Source organism: Dasypus novemcinctus, chromosome 10 (genome assembly GCF_030445035.2).
Source record: "Dasypus novemcinctus isolate mDasNov1 chromosome 10, mDasNov1.1.hap2, whole genome shotgun sequence".
NCBI lineage: Eukaryota > Metazoa > Chordata > Mammalia > Cingulata > Dasypodidae > Dasypus > Dasypus novemcinctus.
In genome coordinates this window covers 108985364-109000981 of record NC_080682.1, presented here as the reverse complement: position 1 = coordinate 109000981, position 15618 = coordinate 108985364, and the positions used below count along the sequence as shown (strand labels likewise).

The following is a 15618-nucleotide window of genomic DNA, read 5'->3' as shown; positions in this document are numbered from 1 at the left end:
GGCGCCCCGACCGGGAGCCGGGTGACGGGGACGGCAGCGCGCGCTCCGCCAGGCCCCTCGCGCCGGGCCCCAGGCACATCAGTCCCCTTAGCCTCTGAGTCTGTCCTGATCCCTGCAGTGGGGCTGGCAGGAGCCCTCGCCCGGGACCTGGGAGGCCCGGGTTCCAGCTCGGTCCTGGCCCAGGTCTGGGAAGCCCCGTCCCTCTCTCGGCCTGTTTGCCATCTGCACTTGGGGGTCGGCAATTCCTTGATGGGGGTGGGGTTTGCAGGTGGATCGGCACGTGGGGCAGGCGGGAGAGCTGCGGTTCCAGGTGACATGTGCAGCTGTTTGCCACTTCCAGGTGGGACTGCATCTGCAGGCTCCAGGTCCCTTCGCCTGCCTCAGTTTCCCCATCTCTACACAGGCAGCAGGGTGGGGTATGGCCCAGGAGAGCCCAAAGGGAGGGGGGCGGATGCGGGCGGAGCAAACGAAGGTCTGCCCGGGAGCCTGGGCTCTCCCGCCCCGGGGCCAGCCGGGTCCACAGAGGCAGAACCACGGAGCCTCCCAGGACAAGCAGCAGCGGCCCCTGGTCCCCAGGTCTGACCGGCCGCCTCGCCTCTTCCGGGAAGCCCTTCTTCCACCTCAGCAGCATATCGCTGTCAGGACCTGCCCCAGCATCAGGCTCTTGACTCGTCCTGGCTTTCCCCCTGGGGGACGCCGCCCAGCCTGGCTCCGCTGCGCGTCCACTGCGTCCTGCCCGAACCCTCGCACCTGCGGGGCACGGGGCGAGCCCCTCGGCTCCCAGGAGCCTCCTGCCCCAGCGGGCTGCTGGCTCTTCGGTCTAGAGTTCTTCGGGCGGCCAGACCCCCGTGCCTGCGGGAGGGGGGCGCTGGGAAAGGCCGGCTCAGGGGGCAGGTCCTCCATGGGAGGCGGCCTTACCTGGGCCAGGTACCCTAGAGCTCCCTGAGGTCGGGCCTCCTGGCCACACCAGGAAGCCAACTCAGCCTCCAGTTGGGTTAGGGGGCCAGTGAGGGGACACCCCAGTACGGCAGCCGCGAGACCACAGCGCCCTGCCCTGGCCTTGAGCCGCTGGGAGGGACTCTGGGGCCACGGGGGTAAGGTGAAGCCAATGGCCAGGCTCCAGGGACCCTAAAGACCGTCACCCTTGGAGCCTGCATTGCTCTCGGGCAGGGAACAGTGTGGATGGGGAAACTGAGGCCTGGGGCGGGGGCAGCGACTTGCTGAAGGTAGCAGGGCGAGTGAGGACTGCAGGGCGAGTGAGGTCCCCTGCCTCCCACCCTTTCCCAGAAGAGCCCCTGAACCCCTCCCCGGGGAGAAGCCCTGGCCCGCGGCGCCCCCACGCAGCGCCCTCGGCACAGGCCTCGCCCGTGAACTCTCTTCTCCTCTGTCCCCTTCCTGTCCTCTCTTCCACCTTCTCCCCCGTGTCCCCACCCCCAGACAAACCAAACTGTTTTCAATTAGGGATCTGCTGAAGCGAGGCAGGCAGGGCAAGCTGTCCAGACGCAACTCCCCCGCCTCCCAACCTAATCCTTGATTACCTCCCCGGGGGGACTTAGTTAGAAACGGTCATTACCACTAATTACCAGAGACCGCAGGCCCTCACGGGAGCGGAATGCTCTGCCTCTGCCCTGCTCCCCAGCTCCCCTGCTCCCCAGCTCCCCAGCTCCCCTGCTCCCCAGCTCCCCGGCTCCCCCGCTCCCCAGCTCCCCAGCTCCCCAGCTCCCCTGCTCCCCAGCTCCCCCGCTCCCCCGCTCCCCCGCTCCCCAGCTCCCCAGCTCCCCCGCTCCCCAGCTCCCCAGCTCCCCAGCTCCCCAGCTCCCCTGCTCCCCCGCTCCCCAGCTCCCCAGCTCCCCAGCTCCCTTGCTCCCCAGCTCCCCAGCTCTCCAGCTCCCCTGCTCCCCTGCTCCCCCGCTCCCCAGCTCCCCAGCTCCCCAGCTCCCCAGCTCCCCTGCTCCCCAGCTCCCCAGCTCCCCTGCTCCCCAGCTCCCCCGCTCCCCCGCTCCCCAGCTCCCCAGCTCCCCTGCTCCCCAGCTCCCCTGCTCCCCTGCTCCCCGGCCTGCAGCCTCTGCAGCTGGGGGGGGGGGGGTACAGGCCAGGCCACACCCCTACCAGCCCCCCCTGCAGCACCTCCTCCCACCTCCAAGGCAGGCCCGGAGCCTGTACCCCTCGCTCCCCACCCGCTGGGGAGCCTGAGCTCCCATCTGGGAAAGTCACCCCAGGGTTGCCCTTACAGCCTCTGGCAGCCTGCGGGCGGCTGTTCCTTGATGAGTGTCCATTTCAGAAATGACTCCCTGCGGCTCAGGGGTTCTCCCAGGGTACCCCAAGGCCCCCAGGTCCCGGGAGCAGAGAGCGATGGCCCCCAGTTCCCTGCACTCAGGAGTCACCCGCTGGCCTGGCCTGGGCTCCCGGGAGAGGCTCGGCCCTCGTGGGGTTTCTTGACCAGAGCAGAAGCGGAGGGAACTTGAGCGAGGCGGTGCCTGCCGCCACCCGGTCCCAGGCCTGGGGCTGTATTTGCGCGTCTCTTTCCATCCTTCCGGTCTTCCGCGGAGAACACAGGCTCAGCGGCCCCTTGGGGGCCGCGTCTGCCCCGGCATGGACAGCCTGGAGGGGGAGGCCTGTGGGCAGCAGGAGGCCGAGCAACGCGCACCTGCTGGGGATGCCCCGCGCGCCCCCTGCTCTGTACGGAGGGGGTAATAACCCCTCCCACGGGACCCCTCCTCCAGGCGTCGTGGTGAGAGCAGGAGGAGGCGAGAAGGGAGCAAAGGGAGCGAGAAGGGAGCAAAGGGAGCGGTGCTGGAAACTGCTGTGCCTTGGCCCCCAGCGCGGCAGGTGTGAACAGAGCCAGCCTGAGCCAGCTGGGTGGAGAACAATCGAGAAACACCCGGAGGCGATGACGCCCGCCCTTGTGTGGTCAAATCCCAGCCCCCAGGCTCAGTGCCGGGGCCTCGGGAGGACCCGAGGTTCAGTCTAGGTGCATTCACCCTGCCGAGGTCCGCTCTGCCCTGTGCTGGCTGCTGGCACGCGGGGACTCCAGACATCTCCCTGCTTAGAGTGTGTGTGTGGGGGGGTGGGGGCGGGCCAGGGCTCACCGTGAGCCGAGACTGCTCAGGACACCCACAGACAGGCCGGGTTGCATCATCACAACTGCGAACACCAGCTTGTGCCCGCTGTCCTGAGCCAGCGTCCTGGGTCTCTGGGATGATGAGAAATGACATATTTTGCGGTCGCAGGGTAGGTGGGACATGGCAGAGAGAGGCAGCAGGAAGTAGACTAAACTATCAAGTTCTTAAAACATATTATTTATTTCACCTCTTGTAATGCCCCAGCAATATAGTAGGCTCCATTTTGTAGTTGATGCACAGAGAGGGATATCAATTTGCCCCAGGTTGCACAGCACATAGAAGGCAGAGCTTGAATAAGAATCCAGGTCTTCTGACTCCACCTGGCAAGGGACCCCCATCTATGAATGTTCCAAATGCTCCACGTACATCGTCTTATTTAAGTCTCACCATAGTCTTTTGAGTTAGAAATGGTCATTTCCCTTTAACAGATGAGGACCATGAGCCCCAGAGAGGTTGGGAAACTTATCCAGGTCACACAGCTCACGGGTAAAGCCCGTGCTCTTCTAGAGGCCAGCCCAGCAGCTGGAACGCAAGCTGTCTGTTGCCTTGTCGCTGTTACGTTTATCCCGCCATTAGCCTAGAGGCTCCTTGAGGAAAGGATCTACCTTGTGTTTATTAGCAAATAAGTACTTTGGGAGGAGTAGGCTCAATAAAAAGATCGAGCTCATTCCTTCACCCCCTTCCTGGAGCAGGGGAAAGGCATTCCTGGCTGAGGAAAAGCTGGTGGGAAGGCAGCTCGGCAGGAGCCAGGTGGGCGGTGTGGGCCGGGCTGGGTACCCCCCGGGGACGAGGACGAGGGGCTGGAGAGGGGGGGCCAGGAGCGGGGCCCTGAGGGCAGGTGGCGGCCCTGGCCTTGCCCAGGTGGGCACGGGGCGACCGCAGGGAGCGGAGGCCGCACTGCCCCCGGCGGGCCCGTCCTGGGCAGAGCGCGTGGCGCTCGTCGGGCCTCACCCCTCAGCCGCTGCTGCGAGGGGCGGCCTCCCGGGCCGGGCTGCGGGCCGCTGTCGCCGCGGCAGGTGGGGCTCAGCACTTGCGGCTGCACATTCGCCTCTCCTGCCCCTCCCGCCATCGGGGTGCTGAGGGCCAGCTGGCTCTGGGGGTCCCCCTGCCTCCCCGCTAGGGTGGGGGGCCGAGGGCAAGTCCATGGGGCGCCCTTTAGGGCTGTGGGGTCCCTCCGGGCTGCGCTTGGAGGAGGTGCTGCCCGACGCAGCCTGCTGCTCAGAGAAGCCGTGGGAGAGGTGGAGCCAGGGTGGACGCCTGATCCTAGAGTCCTGGGATCCCCGTGCCCAGAGGCGGGATCTGGGGAGCTCTGAGGTCCTGCAGCATCACCAGGGGTCATGGAGACCCATTGGCCAGCACCTCCCAGAGCGGGAATGAGCTCTGTGTTCACCAAGCTCAGCAGGCTGCGTTCAGCTAAGCCTGTCGCTGCACGCTGCAGGACTTCTCAGTGCCTTCAGAGGCTAACGAGTGTCATGACTCTCCAAGAGGGAACGTGGTCTGCCGTGCCCCCCAAGTGCACTTGGCCATCGATCCCTTTTTACAGAGTATTTCATTAGAACCCATTCTGGGAAGCGTAGCTTACAGGAACAAACACTGAGCCCCAGAGAGGGGCAGTGATTTACCTAAGTTCACACAGCAAGTTAGTGGCAGAGTCTGGATCAGCAACTAATTTTTCTAAGTTCCAATCAGTGACCAAACTGAATGGCTCTTTAATCCTTTAATAACAGTCCCTTTCATGCCTATTGGACTTGAAGCCTAATAAAATGGGTTTAATAATTATATGAAATGGGGAGCTCTTAGCTCGTGCTACACACACAGTGAAAGCTTAGTATCAGGAGGTGTTCACGATGATTATAATCATCTACTCCCTAGTATGGTGTCTGGCACATAGTAGGTGCTCAATGCTGAATGAATGAATAAACTCACGCAGCTGGGTGGGAACTGACTAAGGGAACGGATGTGCTTTGTGGCCTGTACAATGTTCATTGTTGGCAAACCGAGGCGGGACAGGTGTCGTGCTCCCATGTCATAAATGAGAGCCGAGGCCCAGAGAGGGACAGTCGTGTGCCCAGAGCCACACAGGGCTCAGAGTAGAGCCGTGGCTCTGCCCCCGGGGGTGCTCTGCTCCTGGTCTGGCTCCTCCCCACCAAGGCCCGGGAGCCCACTGAGGAGGGGGCGGGCGTGAGGTGGGCGCGGCCTCCGCGCTCACGCCCCGTCTCTCCTTCCGTTGGTCGCTGCCCTTTGGCGGGTGCAGGGCGCTGTCCAAGACGCCGGCGGCCCTGGCGCTGAACCAGACGCAGCACTGCAAGCAGCTGGAGGGCCTGGTGTCGGCGCAGGTGCAGCTGTGCCGCAGCAACCTGGAGCTCATGCGCACCGTCGTGCACGCCGCCCGCGAGGCCACCAGGGCCTGCCGTGGGGCCTTCGCCGACATGCGCTGGAACTGCTCCTCCATCGAGCTCGCCCCCAACTACCTGCTCGACCTGGAGAGAGGTAGGGAGCTGGCCGGGGCGCCCGGGGCCCGCCGGGGGCACGCAGGGGTGGCCGCGTCAGTGCGGGCAAACGTGTGTGCGTTTACACAGGTGGCCGAACTCACGGCTGGCTGGCTGGGTGATAGACGGACGGACGGATGGATGGATGGGTGGCGGGACATGTGGGTAGATGAATCAATCATAGATATGGGTGTTCAGGCATGAATTAATGAATGAACATATAGATGAGTGCACATACTGGTGCAAGGGGGCCTGTCTGCTAATGCAAATGCACGGATGCCGTGTGGCACGGATGAAGGAATGAAGGATGCCCACGGCCCCGGCACCTGCACCCAAGGCCGCATGTCAGGGAGGCTCTTGGCACATACGAAAGAGAATGCTAAGAAAGCCCGGCCCCCGGCGCAGGGACGGGGGTGGGGGGCACGGGTTATCCTAAGCCAGGCCACCTGAAATTGCTGAGGGGCACAAAGTGAGGTAGGGACTAAAGACAACCGCACCTCCTGTGGGGGACTTCCTGGAGGAGGTGGCCTCTGGGGTGGAACTGGGGGGAACTGAGCATAGAGAGGCATCTTCACGGGCCCAGGCTCTCCGCTGCACGGTCACCCCTTGCTCGAGGATCCTTACTGGAAACTCATCGGTGCACGGGACAAGCTGGCCTCCTTCCCAGGCTATCTGACCTCTCTAGAACAAGCCCGGCCTGGGTCTACCGCCCCCATTCTGCAGCTAGGCAAGCGGAGGCTGGGGAAGGGAAGCCCCTGCTAGCTTGGCGGTGGGGCCAGGCTCCCGGTCAGCCCTGACTTCCTGCAGGGGCCGGCCGTGCCTCCACTTCTCTAAAGCGCCCGCTGGCGCTGGCTGCAGGCAGGGGTGCAGGCCCGCGGGTGGTGCAGCCCTCCACCTGCACCCCTGCTAACAGCCGGCCTCACCCAGCCGGGCCAGGGGGACGGAGGGGACTGCGGCAGGCCGAGACCTGGGCGGGGGGGCCTCTCCCTAGACTGGGCCCGCGCGGGCTGACCCCAGGCTCCTTTCCCGCAGGGACCCGGGAGTCGGCCTTCGTGTATGCGCTGTCGGCGGCCGCCATCAGCCACGCCATCGCCCGGGCCTGCACCTCCGGCGACCTGCCCGGCTGCTCCTGCGGCCCCGTCCCAGGTGAGCCACCCGGGCCCGGGAACCGCTGGGGAGGATGCGCGGACAACCTCAGCTACGGGCTCCTCATGGGGGCCAAGTTTTCCGATGCTCCTATGAAGGTGAAAAAAACAGGATCCCAAGCCAATAAACTGATGCGTCTACACAACAGTGAAGTGGGGAGACAGGTAACCACCCACCCCACCCACCCCAGTTGGTTGTACTCGTGCCATCGGCTGGAACAGGGCCAGCCAGTGCGCCCGGTGGAGGGGGGTGGGCACTGACCAACCCCCCTGTGTGCTCCCCGGCCGCCCTCAGCTCTGCCTCTCCAGCTGGGTGGCGCTTGCCCGACTCCTCGGGGTCCGGCGGGATTTGGGTCCAGTGGGATTTGGGCTGGGGCTTGCCTGACCCCTCCTCGGGGGTCCAGCAGGTCCAGTGGGGTTTGGGCTGGAGCTTGCCTGACCCCTCCTTGGGGGTCCAGCGGGGTTTGGGCAGGGGCTTGCCTGACCCCTCCTCGGGGGTCCAGTGGGGTTTGGGTCCAGTGGGGTTTGGGCTGGGGCTTGCCTGACCCCTCCTCGGGGGTCCAGCAGGTCCAGTGGGGTTTGGGCAGGGGCTTGCCTGACCCCTCCTGGGGCTGGAGAACGGTGGCAGAGCAGAGGAGCCCTGAGCTAGCAGCTCTGAGTTCTGGCCCGGGCTCTGACGCTCACTGGCTCTGTGATGTTAGGCAAGTCACTTCCTCTCTGGCCTCGGTTGTTCCCGTCTGTGAAATGGGGTGACCCCGTGCTCTCTGCCTCCCCATCTGCTGGGATCCTCAGGCCCTTCCTCCGAGGTCCCGAGCCAAGAGTGGGCTGGGAGGAGAGGCGGCGAGGGCCGTGGGAACCAGCCCGTGCCGAGGGGTCAGCCCCGACCATCCCAACTTCCAGAGCCTCGTTTCCACCACCATCTATTCTTTCATTCTCATTTCAATATTTTAAAATTTCATATCAATTTTTTACTTAGTCCTCAACCCATTCCTCAAAGGCTTAGGTGAATGAATGCGTAAACAAATGAATGGCACTTTTTATTTTCTGAAAATTAAAAAAAAAAGTCTTTATGCCAATCTCTGTGGCAGACACAGCGCTCAGTGCTTTTTCAATTTTATCTCCTGTGATCCACAAAACAACCCTGCAGAGGTACTGTTACCCCTTTTTTACTGATGGGGAAATGGGCCCAGCGAGGGGCAGGCCCCCGCAGTGTCACATCCTGGCTTCGTCCCATCAGCCCCTCCCGCTGCCCTGTCGTGCCCATGTGACAGAGGCACCGAGTGCATGCGTTCGGGGAAGAGAACAAGGTCACGGGCGAGCGGGAGGCGGGGTCTGCGGGCCTCCAAGTCCAGAGGCCCCCTCCCACCTTCCTCTCTCACCAGTCTCCCTCGTGCGAGGGTTCTGGGAGTCCAGGTCATCCTTGGACAGCTGGGGAAACTGAGGCCAAGGCATGCTCTGCCTCCTAGACCTTCAGCTGCCCCCAGAGCCACGGACCCAGCCCGAGACCCTCCCCCCACTCCCCCCACCACGGCCGGCCCTGAGCCTAATGCCACCGGCACACAGCCCACCCCCGCCCCAGCGCATTCCCAGGAGGGTCCTCGGCCTGGGACCACGCGAGGCCTGTCCCCAGGGCCCTGAGGCAGTGGAACTGGCCTCCTGGGGCCATCTGCAAAATGGGCGCAGTACCGCCCCAGGCTGCGCGGGTGAACTGAGCACAGTGCTCGCGGCCCCTCCCTCCGCCTTCTGCTGAGGGACTGAGCAGGGCTGGCCCTTCCTCCCTGACTCAGAAGCACCCTGTGTCCTGGAGAGGCTGGACACGCCCTGACGCTGAGCTCTCCGTCCCGTGCTTCTCCACAGGCTTGGCTCGGCGAGTTCTGGATTTTATACCCAAACGGACTCCCTTGGTCCACGTGTCCTGGCGCTGTGAGGGACAAGGAGCCCTGGGACCTTGACCAGCTCCCTCACTGACTCGCTGAGGGACTGCCCGCTCCATGCCTCAGTTTCCCCATCTCTTCGATGCAGATGGTGGGCCTGTGGTCCTGCAGCTCTGGACACAGGCCTGTCCTCCGGGTCCTGTGTGGAAAGGGCAGAGCTCGATGCCCTTAGAGGGCATCTAACCCATGTCCCACAGGTGCAGTGGGGAAACCGAGGCCCAGGGAAGACGGTGCGGCCGTGGCACTTCCCGAGCTGGGCCTGGAGCCTGGCAGGCCCAGAGCCCGAGCCCCCCCCTCTCTACCAATATTGATTTAACTTTTATAGCTCACAAAACCGTTTCCTATGTGTCATCTTATTTAATCCTCACCAGTCTGCAAGGTAGAAATTACCTGCCCTTTGGAGCGGGTAAGAGGCAGGCAGCTAGAGGGAAAAGGCCAACTAGGCCGGGGGACTTTGTCCCAGTGCCCTCACCTGCTCCCTCTTCCTCCTCCCTCTCCTTCCTTCCCTCATTTTTAAAAATTCTTCCATTTTTCCAGAAAGCATTTAGTGAGCCCAATTTTTGTGTGAGAGGGAAAGCATGAAGCAATTAAAAGCCACAGCTTTTGGAATCCCCTTCAGACCTGGGATCAAGTGTGAGCTCTGTGATCTTCTAGCTGTGCAGCCTCACAGCAGGAGACTGGGCCTCTCTGAGCCTTTGTTTTCTCTTTGTAAAACAGGGAAAATAACGATAACTTTCCCGAAGGGCTGTTGCGGTGATTGAATGACAGGATGTGTCAGAGCACTCGGAATACAATAGGTGCTTACTCAATGGCAGGTGTCCCTGCAGAGGTTCCGCTCTGCCTGCCCCTCTCAGCTGCTCCCCAGATGGGAGGAAGAGCAGACACTGGAGGCCAGAGTGGCTGGTGACTCCCCAGGAGCACCCGGCCACATGGGGGTGCTTGGAGCGGGCCCGGGGCCCGGGCAGGCCAGGGAGGGGCTTGGCCACGCCGCCCGACGCCCGCCCTGTCCGCAGGCTCTGCGCGCCTCCCTGGAAGTGAAGTGTAAGTGCCACGGGGTGTCTGGCTCCTGCTCCATCCGCACCTGCTGGAAGGGGCTGCAGGAGCTGCGGGACGTGGCCGCTGACCTCAAGACCCGCTACCTGTCGGCCACCAAGGTGGTGCACAGACCCATGGGCACCCGCAAGCACCTGGTGCCCAGGGACCTGGACATCCGGCCCGTGAAGGACTCGGAGCTCGTCTACCTGCAGAGCTCCCCTGACTTCTGCATGAAGAACGAGAAGGTGGGCTCCCACGGGACGCAGGACAGGTAAGGGCCTGCCCCCGCCCCCGGCAGGAAGGGGTCGGTGAGGCCGCACCCCAGCTCAGGGCCAGCGCGAAGTGGGCCCCCGGGCAGCGTGCGGAGAGCGGTCTCACCGCGCAGCAGGTGGCCCGGGACAGTCTGAGCTTCCTGGAGCACCTGTTGTGCACCTTGCCCACACAGGGGCCCGCCCCCAGCCCACCTTCCCCCTAGTGGAAGAGACAGAGACCACCACTGTATCAGGAAACAGGCTGGGATATAGCTGCCAGGTTTGGGGCAGGTAAAGAATGGCACTGGGTGGACTGGGCAAGGACAGACTTCAGAGGGGAGAGGGTCTTTTGAAGCGGGCCCCAGGGTATGAAGAGGAGTTTACCAAACGCACACAGAAGGACAAGCCAGCCTGAGGGTGTGATGTGTGCCGTAGCCCCAAGCTGGCCTCGGGGCCAGGGTGCAGTGTGCTCTGGAATCCTCGAGGGCGGGCCGGTCCGACTGCCTGTGCCCGGCATTGCCCCGTTCAGGCAGGCCTTGGGAAAGGACGTGGTCCCTGCGGCGTTCTTCAGCCTCGGTGGAAACGTGACGGGGGCCCTCAGTTGCGCACCCGGTGCTCTGAGCTGAACAGGGCCCTGGAGGCCTTGGACGTGAAGTCCTGAAATGTAGCTCCGGCTCCCCGTCGGAACTCCTCAGCGCCCGTCTGCGCAGACTCAGGCCTGCGTCTTAGGGATGGTCGTCTGCCTGCAACGCGCCCCCTGCGCCTGGGTACTGCGCGCGCAGGCCTCTGCCCTGCTGGCGCCGCCCTGTCTCCCTCCGCGTCGTGGAGTCCTGCCGAGCCTCTCAGCCTCGGCGCAGGGGCCGGGCGCCCCTCGAGGGGAGGGCACGTCTCCCCGCTGGGTGGGCGTGGGGAGGGACGTCCTCCTCGGCAGGTTCTCTCGGCCTCCGTCCTCACCTGGGGAAGCCATGTCCCCCCTTGGGGGGTGTCCTCCTTTCCAAGATGGCACGTGGCCCCCGTGGGGAGGGGCTCCAGCCCCTCCATCGCCTCCCAGCAGAGCACCCCAACTCCACCCCAGCCGCAGGGCCTCGCCACCCCATCGCCCCCCGAGGGGCGGAACGCTGGGCCGGGCATGGCACAGGGCCTCGGAAATTGCGAATGAATAAATGGAGGATCAATGTCCTACGACCTCTCTGGACAGATGGGGAGAGAGATGGGGATCGGAGGCCTGAGGGGAGGGGGGCAGCGGCCAGTCCATGGCCGGACAGACTTCCTAGTCCGCACAGCAGCACCGGGACAACCAGACTCGCTGCCGAGGAGCAGTCTTGGGGAGGGCGAGGCCAGCTGCGTTCTGCAGGGGGATTGTGCCTCCTCGCCCCCCGACTCTAAGCGCCCTCCTCCCCGGCCCCCTTTCTCCTGTGCACACTGGGGCTGGGGTCCCTAAGCTGGCGCCATGCAGCTGCCGCGGCCATGACCTGCCGTGCTCCCCCCCCCAGGAGCTGGAGGACTCGGGAGGGAAGGCGTTCCCCGCGCTGCTCCTGGAGCGCGCGCCCAGATGCCGCGGCCCAGGGCTTCTGCCATCGGCTGCGCGGGGGAAATTCTCTTTGGCAGTTCACCAGGCTCGATAACACCTCACGGGGCCCGAGGTATCCTGCGGTAAAGGCTCCGCCGCCGCCAGGGTGTCCCCGGGAGGTTTGACTGTGGAACCCTTTTATTAAGACGTCCCTAGAGCGTCCCCCAGAACCGGCGCTCCGCGGGGTTAAAAGAATATTGAGGCGGAGCGCGGGTGTCTGAGGACGCGTCTGGCACATAGTTGGGGCTCGGCCAGCGAATGCTTCCTGCGCAGCCCACGGCCCTGCCTCCAGGCGAGGGCGGGGAGGTTTGGGGGCTCCCTCCCCGCAGCCGGGCCGCAGGCTCTGCCGGAGGCCCAGGCTCGCATCTGGAGGCCAGATTGAGGGGGTCGGGCGGGCGGAGGCGCGTGGGGAGGGAACAGGCCAGGCCGGGGAGACGGAGGAGCGGGGGTCTGCGCCGGGCAGCGGGTGGGTGCGAGGAGGACGGGCTGGGGGAGGGGCTCCGGGACGCCGGGACCCCCGAGCGCACAGGCTCTTCCTGGAGCCGGCCAGGGCTGTGTGCGCGCCGGGGACGCGGTCGGCTTCGTCTTCTGAGCGATGGGGACGAAAACCCCGCGTGCTAGGGCTGGCGAGGGGCTGCGTCAGTCCCGCGGGAGGCGCTCGGTAGGAAGGGTCTCTCTCCCTCGCGTCCCCCCAGGCTGCCCCCACCTGCCCCCGGGACCTGCCCGCACCCCCGCCCCGCTCCCCATCGCCCTTGTTTCCCCGCCGCCGGCCTCCCCAGTACCAAGCTACCCCCAGTCGCCCCCAGTCTTCCAGCCGCACCCCCTTCCTCCTTGCACCCACCCCACGAGGCTGCGCGTCTGCCGCGGGCACCGGGGAGAGCTGTCAGGGGCTGGCTTGTGAGGTGCACGCCCAGGGCCTGGGGGTCCGGCAGGCCCCCCTCAGCATGGGTGACAGGGAGGCTTCCTGGAGGAGGAGAACAGTCAGCTCCATTAGGGGGGGGGGGGCTTGGCGTGCAGGGGCGCACGTCGGCGAGCTCTGTTAGCCGTAAAAGGCGCATGCGCGGTCGTCCCCGCCCAGGGACGCAGCCCACCTCACACCCACCCTGGAAGCCGCGGCCCCCGCAGCGGGCAGGCTTCCAAAGCCCCGCCTCTGGTCATTTTCCTTCTGGAGGCCCGCCGCCCCCGCCCCTGGCCCTTTGTCCAGGGCTCCCGCTCCCCGGCCCCTTCTCCCAGACACCATCTCAGAACTCCTGAGGCTTTGAGGTTGGAGGCCAGGGTTTCAGACATTGTGTGTCAGGGATCGAAAAACAGAACTGGAATGCGGCCCTCCTTACCTCTGAGGGTGAAAGCGGCAGCCGGAGGCCTTCAGGATAAAGCCGAGGGGTCCTAGGGGATACTGAGTGGCCATCCCGGAGCCCAGAGGGGTTAAGGAGCTTGTCTCAAGTCACACAGCCAGTGAGGGGCAGAGCTGGGATTTGAACCCAGGTTTGTCTGGCTCCCAGGTGTGTGTTCTTTTTGCCTGCAGCCCGGCAGGCGGGGCACTTCCTATCCCTGCAGGTACTCCCCTCCTTCCCAGCCTGCAGCCCCTCCCACCCGCTGCTGCAGGCCTTCTCCCTGCCCCTGCCTGCAGCCCCCCCCCCCCCGTCCCCCTGCCCCCTCTTCTTACAGGGTCCTGTGTGTGTTGGACGGCTGCTCACCTCTTGGGACCCCTCCTCCTTTAGGAGGGCCGCCCCACAGGCCCTGTACTCACCCCGTGTGGCCTGGGGCAGCCCCTTCCCCATTCTGTGCCTCAGTTTCCCCGTCCATCAGTATGAGGCTGGACGTGGTCCTCTCTAGGGCTTGCCCGTCTTGGACATTCTGGGGTTCCTCTGGCCACATGGTGATCCTCTTGCCCCCACCCAGTAGTGCCCCAGGCCCCTACTGCTCTATCTACAGCTGCACCCCATGGAAACACCCCCTCTCGGAGCCTGCCCCTCAGCTCACCTAGAGGAATTGCCAGTCTCAACAGATATTTTTCACTAGGCTGAAGAAGCAGTGGCAACAGAAGGAAATTTGCATTTCACAGGGAGCATCAGTGTCTACTTATCCCAAAAGAGTGACTCAGGGGGTAGCGCCGCCCCTGGCAGGTGCGGGCAGGCTGCGCTCCGGGGTGGAGGGAGGCAGCGCGGGGCCTGGTCTCGGGGTGCTTGCATTTCAGGCCTGTGCTTGGAGGCCTCTGCCTTTCCCAACCCGTTTTCCCACCTGTGTAACGGGTCCAGCAATTCCACTGACCCAAAGGCACTGCCTCCAGTAAAATAACTACTGGGAGGGAGGTGCCTGGCACCCAAGAGGCAAATGGGCGGCCCACCCCTCTCCCTCAAAAACCAGTGTGCCAAATGCTTACTCGGTCTCACCTCCAGTGCCATTGTGTGCATTCAGAATTTTTTCTGGCAATCTAAAAGTCAAAATGACCTTTACATTCCTTACCACGTGATTAAAGATTAAGTATGAAAATGGGATTTTGAGTCAGGGTGGTTTGAGGATCCTTCAAATATTCTTTAGTAAAGAGGCACCCCCCCAAGGAAACCAAACCACCCCATCGTTGGGACTAATGTTTATCAGAGACACAAGGAGATGTTAGAGGTCCCTAGAGGAGCTGACTGCGAGATTCCGGAGGGGCGACGCCTTCCAAGGGGGGGCTCTGGGCCGCCTGCCTGGGCGCTGGGGGGCCTGGGGGGGACGAGGCGGGCCCTCACTGACCTCCCCTTCTCCCACCCCCCAAAGGCAGTGCAACAAGACCTCCAGCGGCAGCGACAGCTGCGACCTCATGTGCTGCGGGCGCGGCTACAACCCCTACACGGACCGCGTGGTGGAGCGGTGCCACTGCAAGTACCACTGGTGCTGCTACGTCACCTGCCGCAGGTGCGAGCGCACCGTGGAGCGATACGTCTGCAAGTGAGGCCGCGGGCGCCCCGCCCCGCCCGGGAAAGCTGGCTGCTCCGGGGGCGCCTGCCGGATCTTGGCTTCGAAATCCCAGATGCCAGGCGTGGGAGGCGGGTCGTGCCTTGCCTCCGCTTGGAAGCCACCGGGAACTGAAGGCCTGGCCACCCAAGCAGGAGGGCGCGGGCATCAAAGGAAACCGACGAGATTAAAAATAACCTGGCAGCCCGAGGCCCGGGGCTCAGCGCGGCCGGGTTAATAGGCCGGCAGCATTGGCTTGCCAGACTGGTATGGACTTGACCTTGCACAGTCCGAGAGACCAGCCTTCCGGGCAGGGCGCCTGTTCTGCAGGCCCAACCCGGGCCCACTCGGGGGTCTCGGCCTGCTGGGCCCCTCCACATGGAACCACTAGCTTGGGTTGTAAATGTGTTTTTTTGATTGTTTTTTTTTGTTTTTGTTTTTTCCTTCCTTTGGGATGTGGGAGCTACAGAAATATTTATAAAGCATAGCTTTTTCTTTGGGGTGGCTTGTCTCAATTCCTCTTTATATATTATATATATAATATATATATATATACTGGTCTGTATTTTAAACCAGCGTTTCGAGCAGCTGTATGAAATAAATGCTGAGAGCCCCAGCCCGCCCCGCGGTTTCTGGCCTCCAGGAGGGGACCCGAGGATCCCAGAGCTGACGGGAGAGCTCTGGATTCCAGGCAAGGCGGCCTCCGATTGATGTCCCCCCCCTCCCGCCCCGCCGGGCCGGGTCTGCCCATAAGCTCTCTTGGTCAAGGGCAAGGACAAGTGTCTTGAAACATGACCCCAGCGGGCAGATGCCCTGCTCCTCAGGGACGCCGCCGCGTGTTGTCCCACCTGCTGCGCTGGCTCGAGGGCACCTCCCCGGGGAGCTGGGGGCTGTGGGGAAGAGGCCCGGCCGAGGCTCGGGCAGGTTTCCTCAGCGGCCCGGGCCGGCCTTTTGTGAGATGGGGTGGTGGAGATGAGGGCGGGCGGCCGAGAAGGCGCAGAGCAGGGGATGGAAAGAGGCCGGTCGCTGCGCCGTTTTGAAGGTGGAGCCAGCAGGATTTGTGTTCTTAAGGGATGAGGATCAAGGCCCGCGAGGGTTTTGGCCGGAGCGTTGGGAAGGACAGTGGGCGGCT

At 63.9% G+C, this 15618-nt stretch overlaps 1 protein-coding gene across 1 annotated transcript; it reads left to right on the top strand.

Moving 5' to 3' along the window:
• The first annotated feature begins 5360 nt into the window (after positions 1–5360).
• WNT11 (Wnt family member 11) lies at positions 5361–14987 on the top strand. The gene is made up of 4 exons (XM_058305988.2): positions 5361–5612; positions 6644–6921; positions 9704–9996; positions 14310–14987. Exons 1-4 carry the CDS (start codon positions 5489–5491, stop codon positions 14482–14484), a joined length of 870 nt encoding a protein of 289 aa, XP_058161971.1. The 5' UTR covers positions 5361–5488; the 3' UTR covers positions 14485–14987.
• The last annotated feature ends 631 nt before the right edge of the window (positions 14988–15618 follow it).

What these genes read in the sequence shown, in the direction of transcription:
- WNT11 (XM_058305988.2), top strand. Translation starts at nt 5,489, where the DNA reads ATGCGCACCGTCGTGCACGCCGCCCGCGAGGCCACCAGGGCCTGCCGT. An exon ending in CCTGCTCGACCTGGAGAGAG is followed by an intron (nt 5,613 to 6,643) that starts GTAGGGAGCTGG and finishes CCTTTCCCGCAG; the next exon opens with GGACCCGGGAGTCGGCCTTC. An exon ending in ACAGTGAAGTGGGGAGACAG is followed by an intron (nt 6,922 to 9,703) that starts GTAACCACCCAC and finishes CCCTGTCCGCAG; the next exon opens with GCTCTGCGCGCCTCCCTGGA.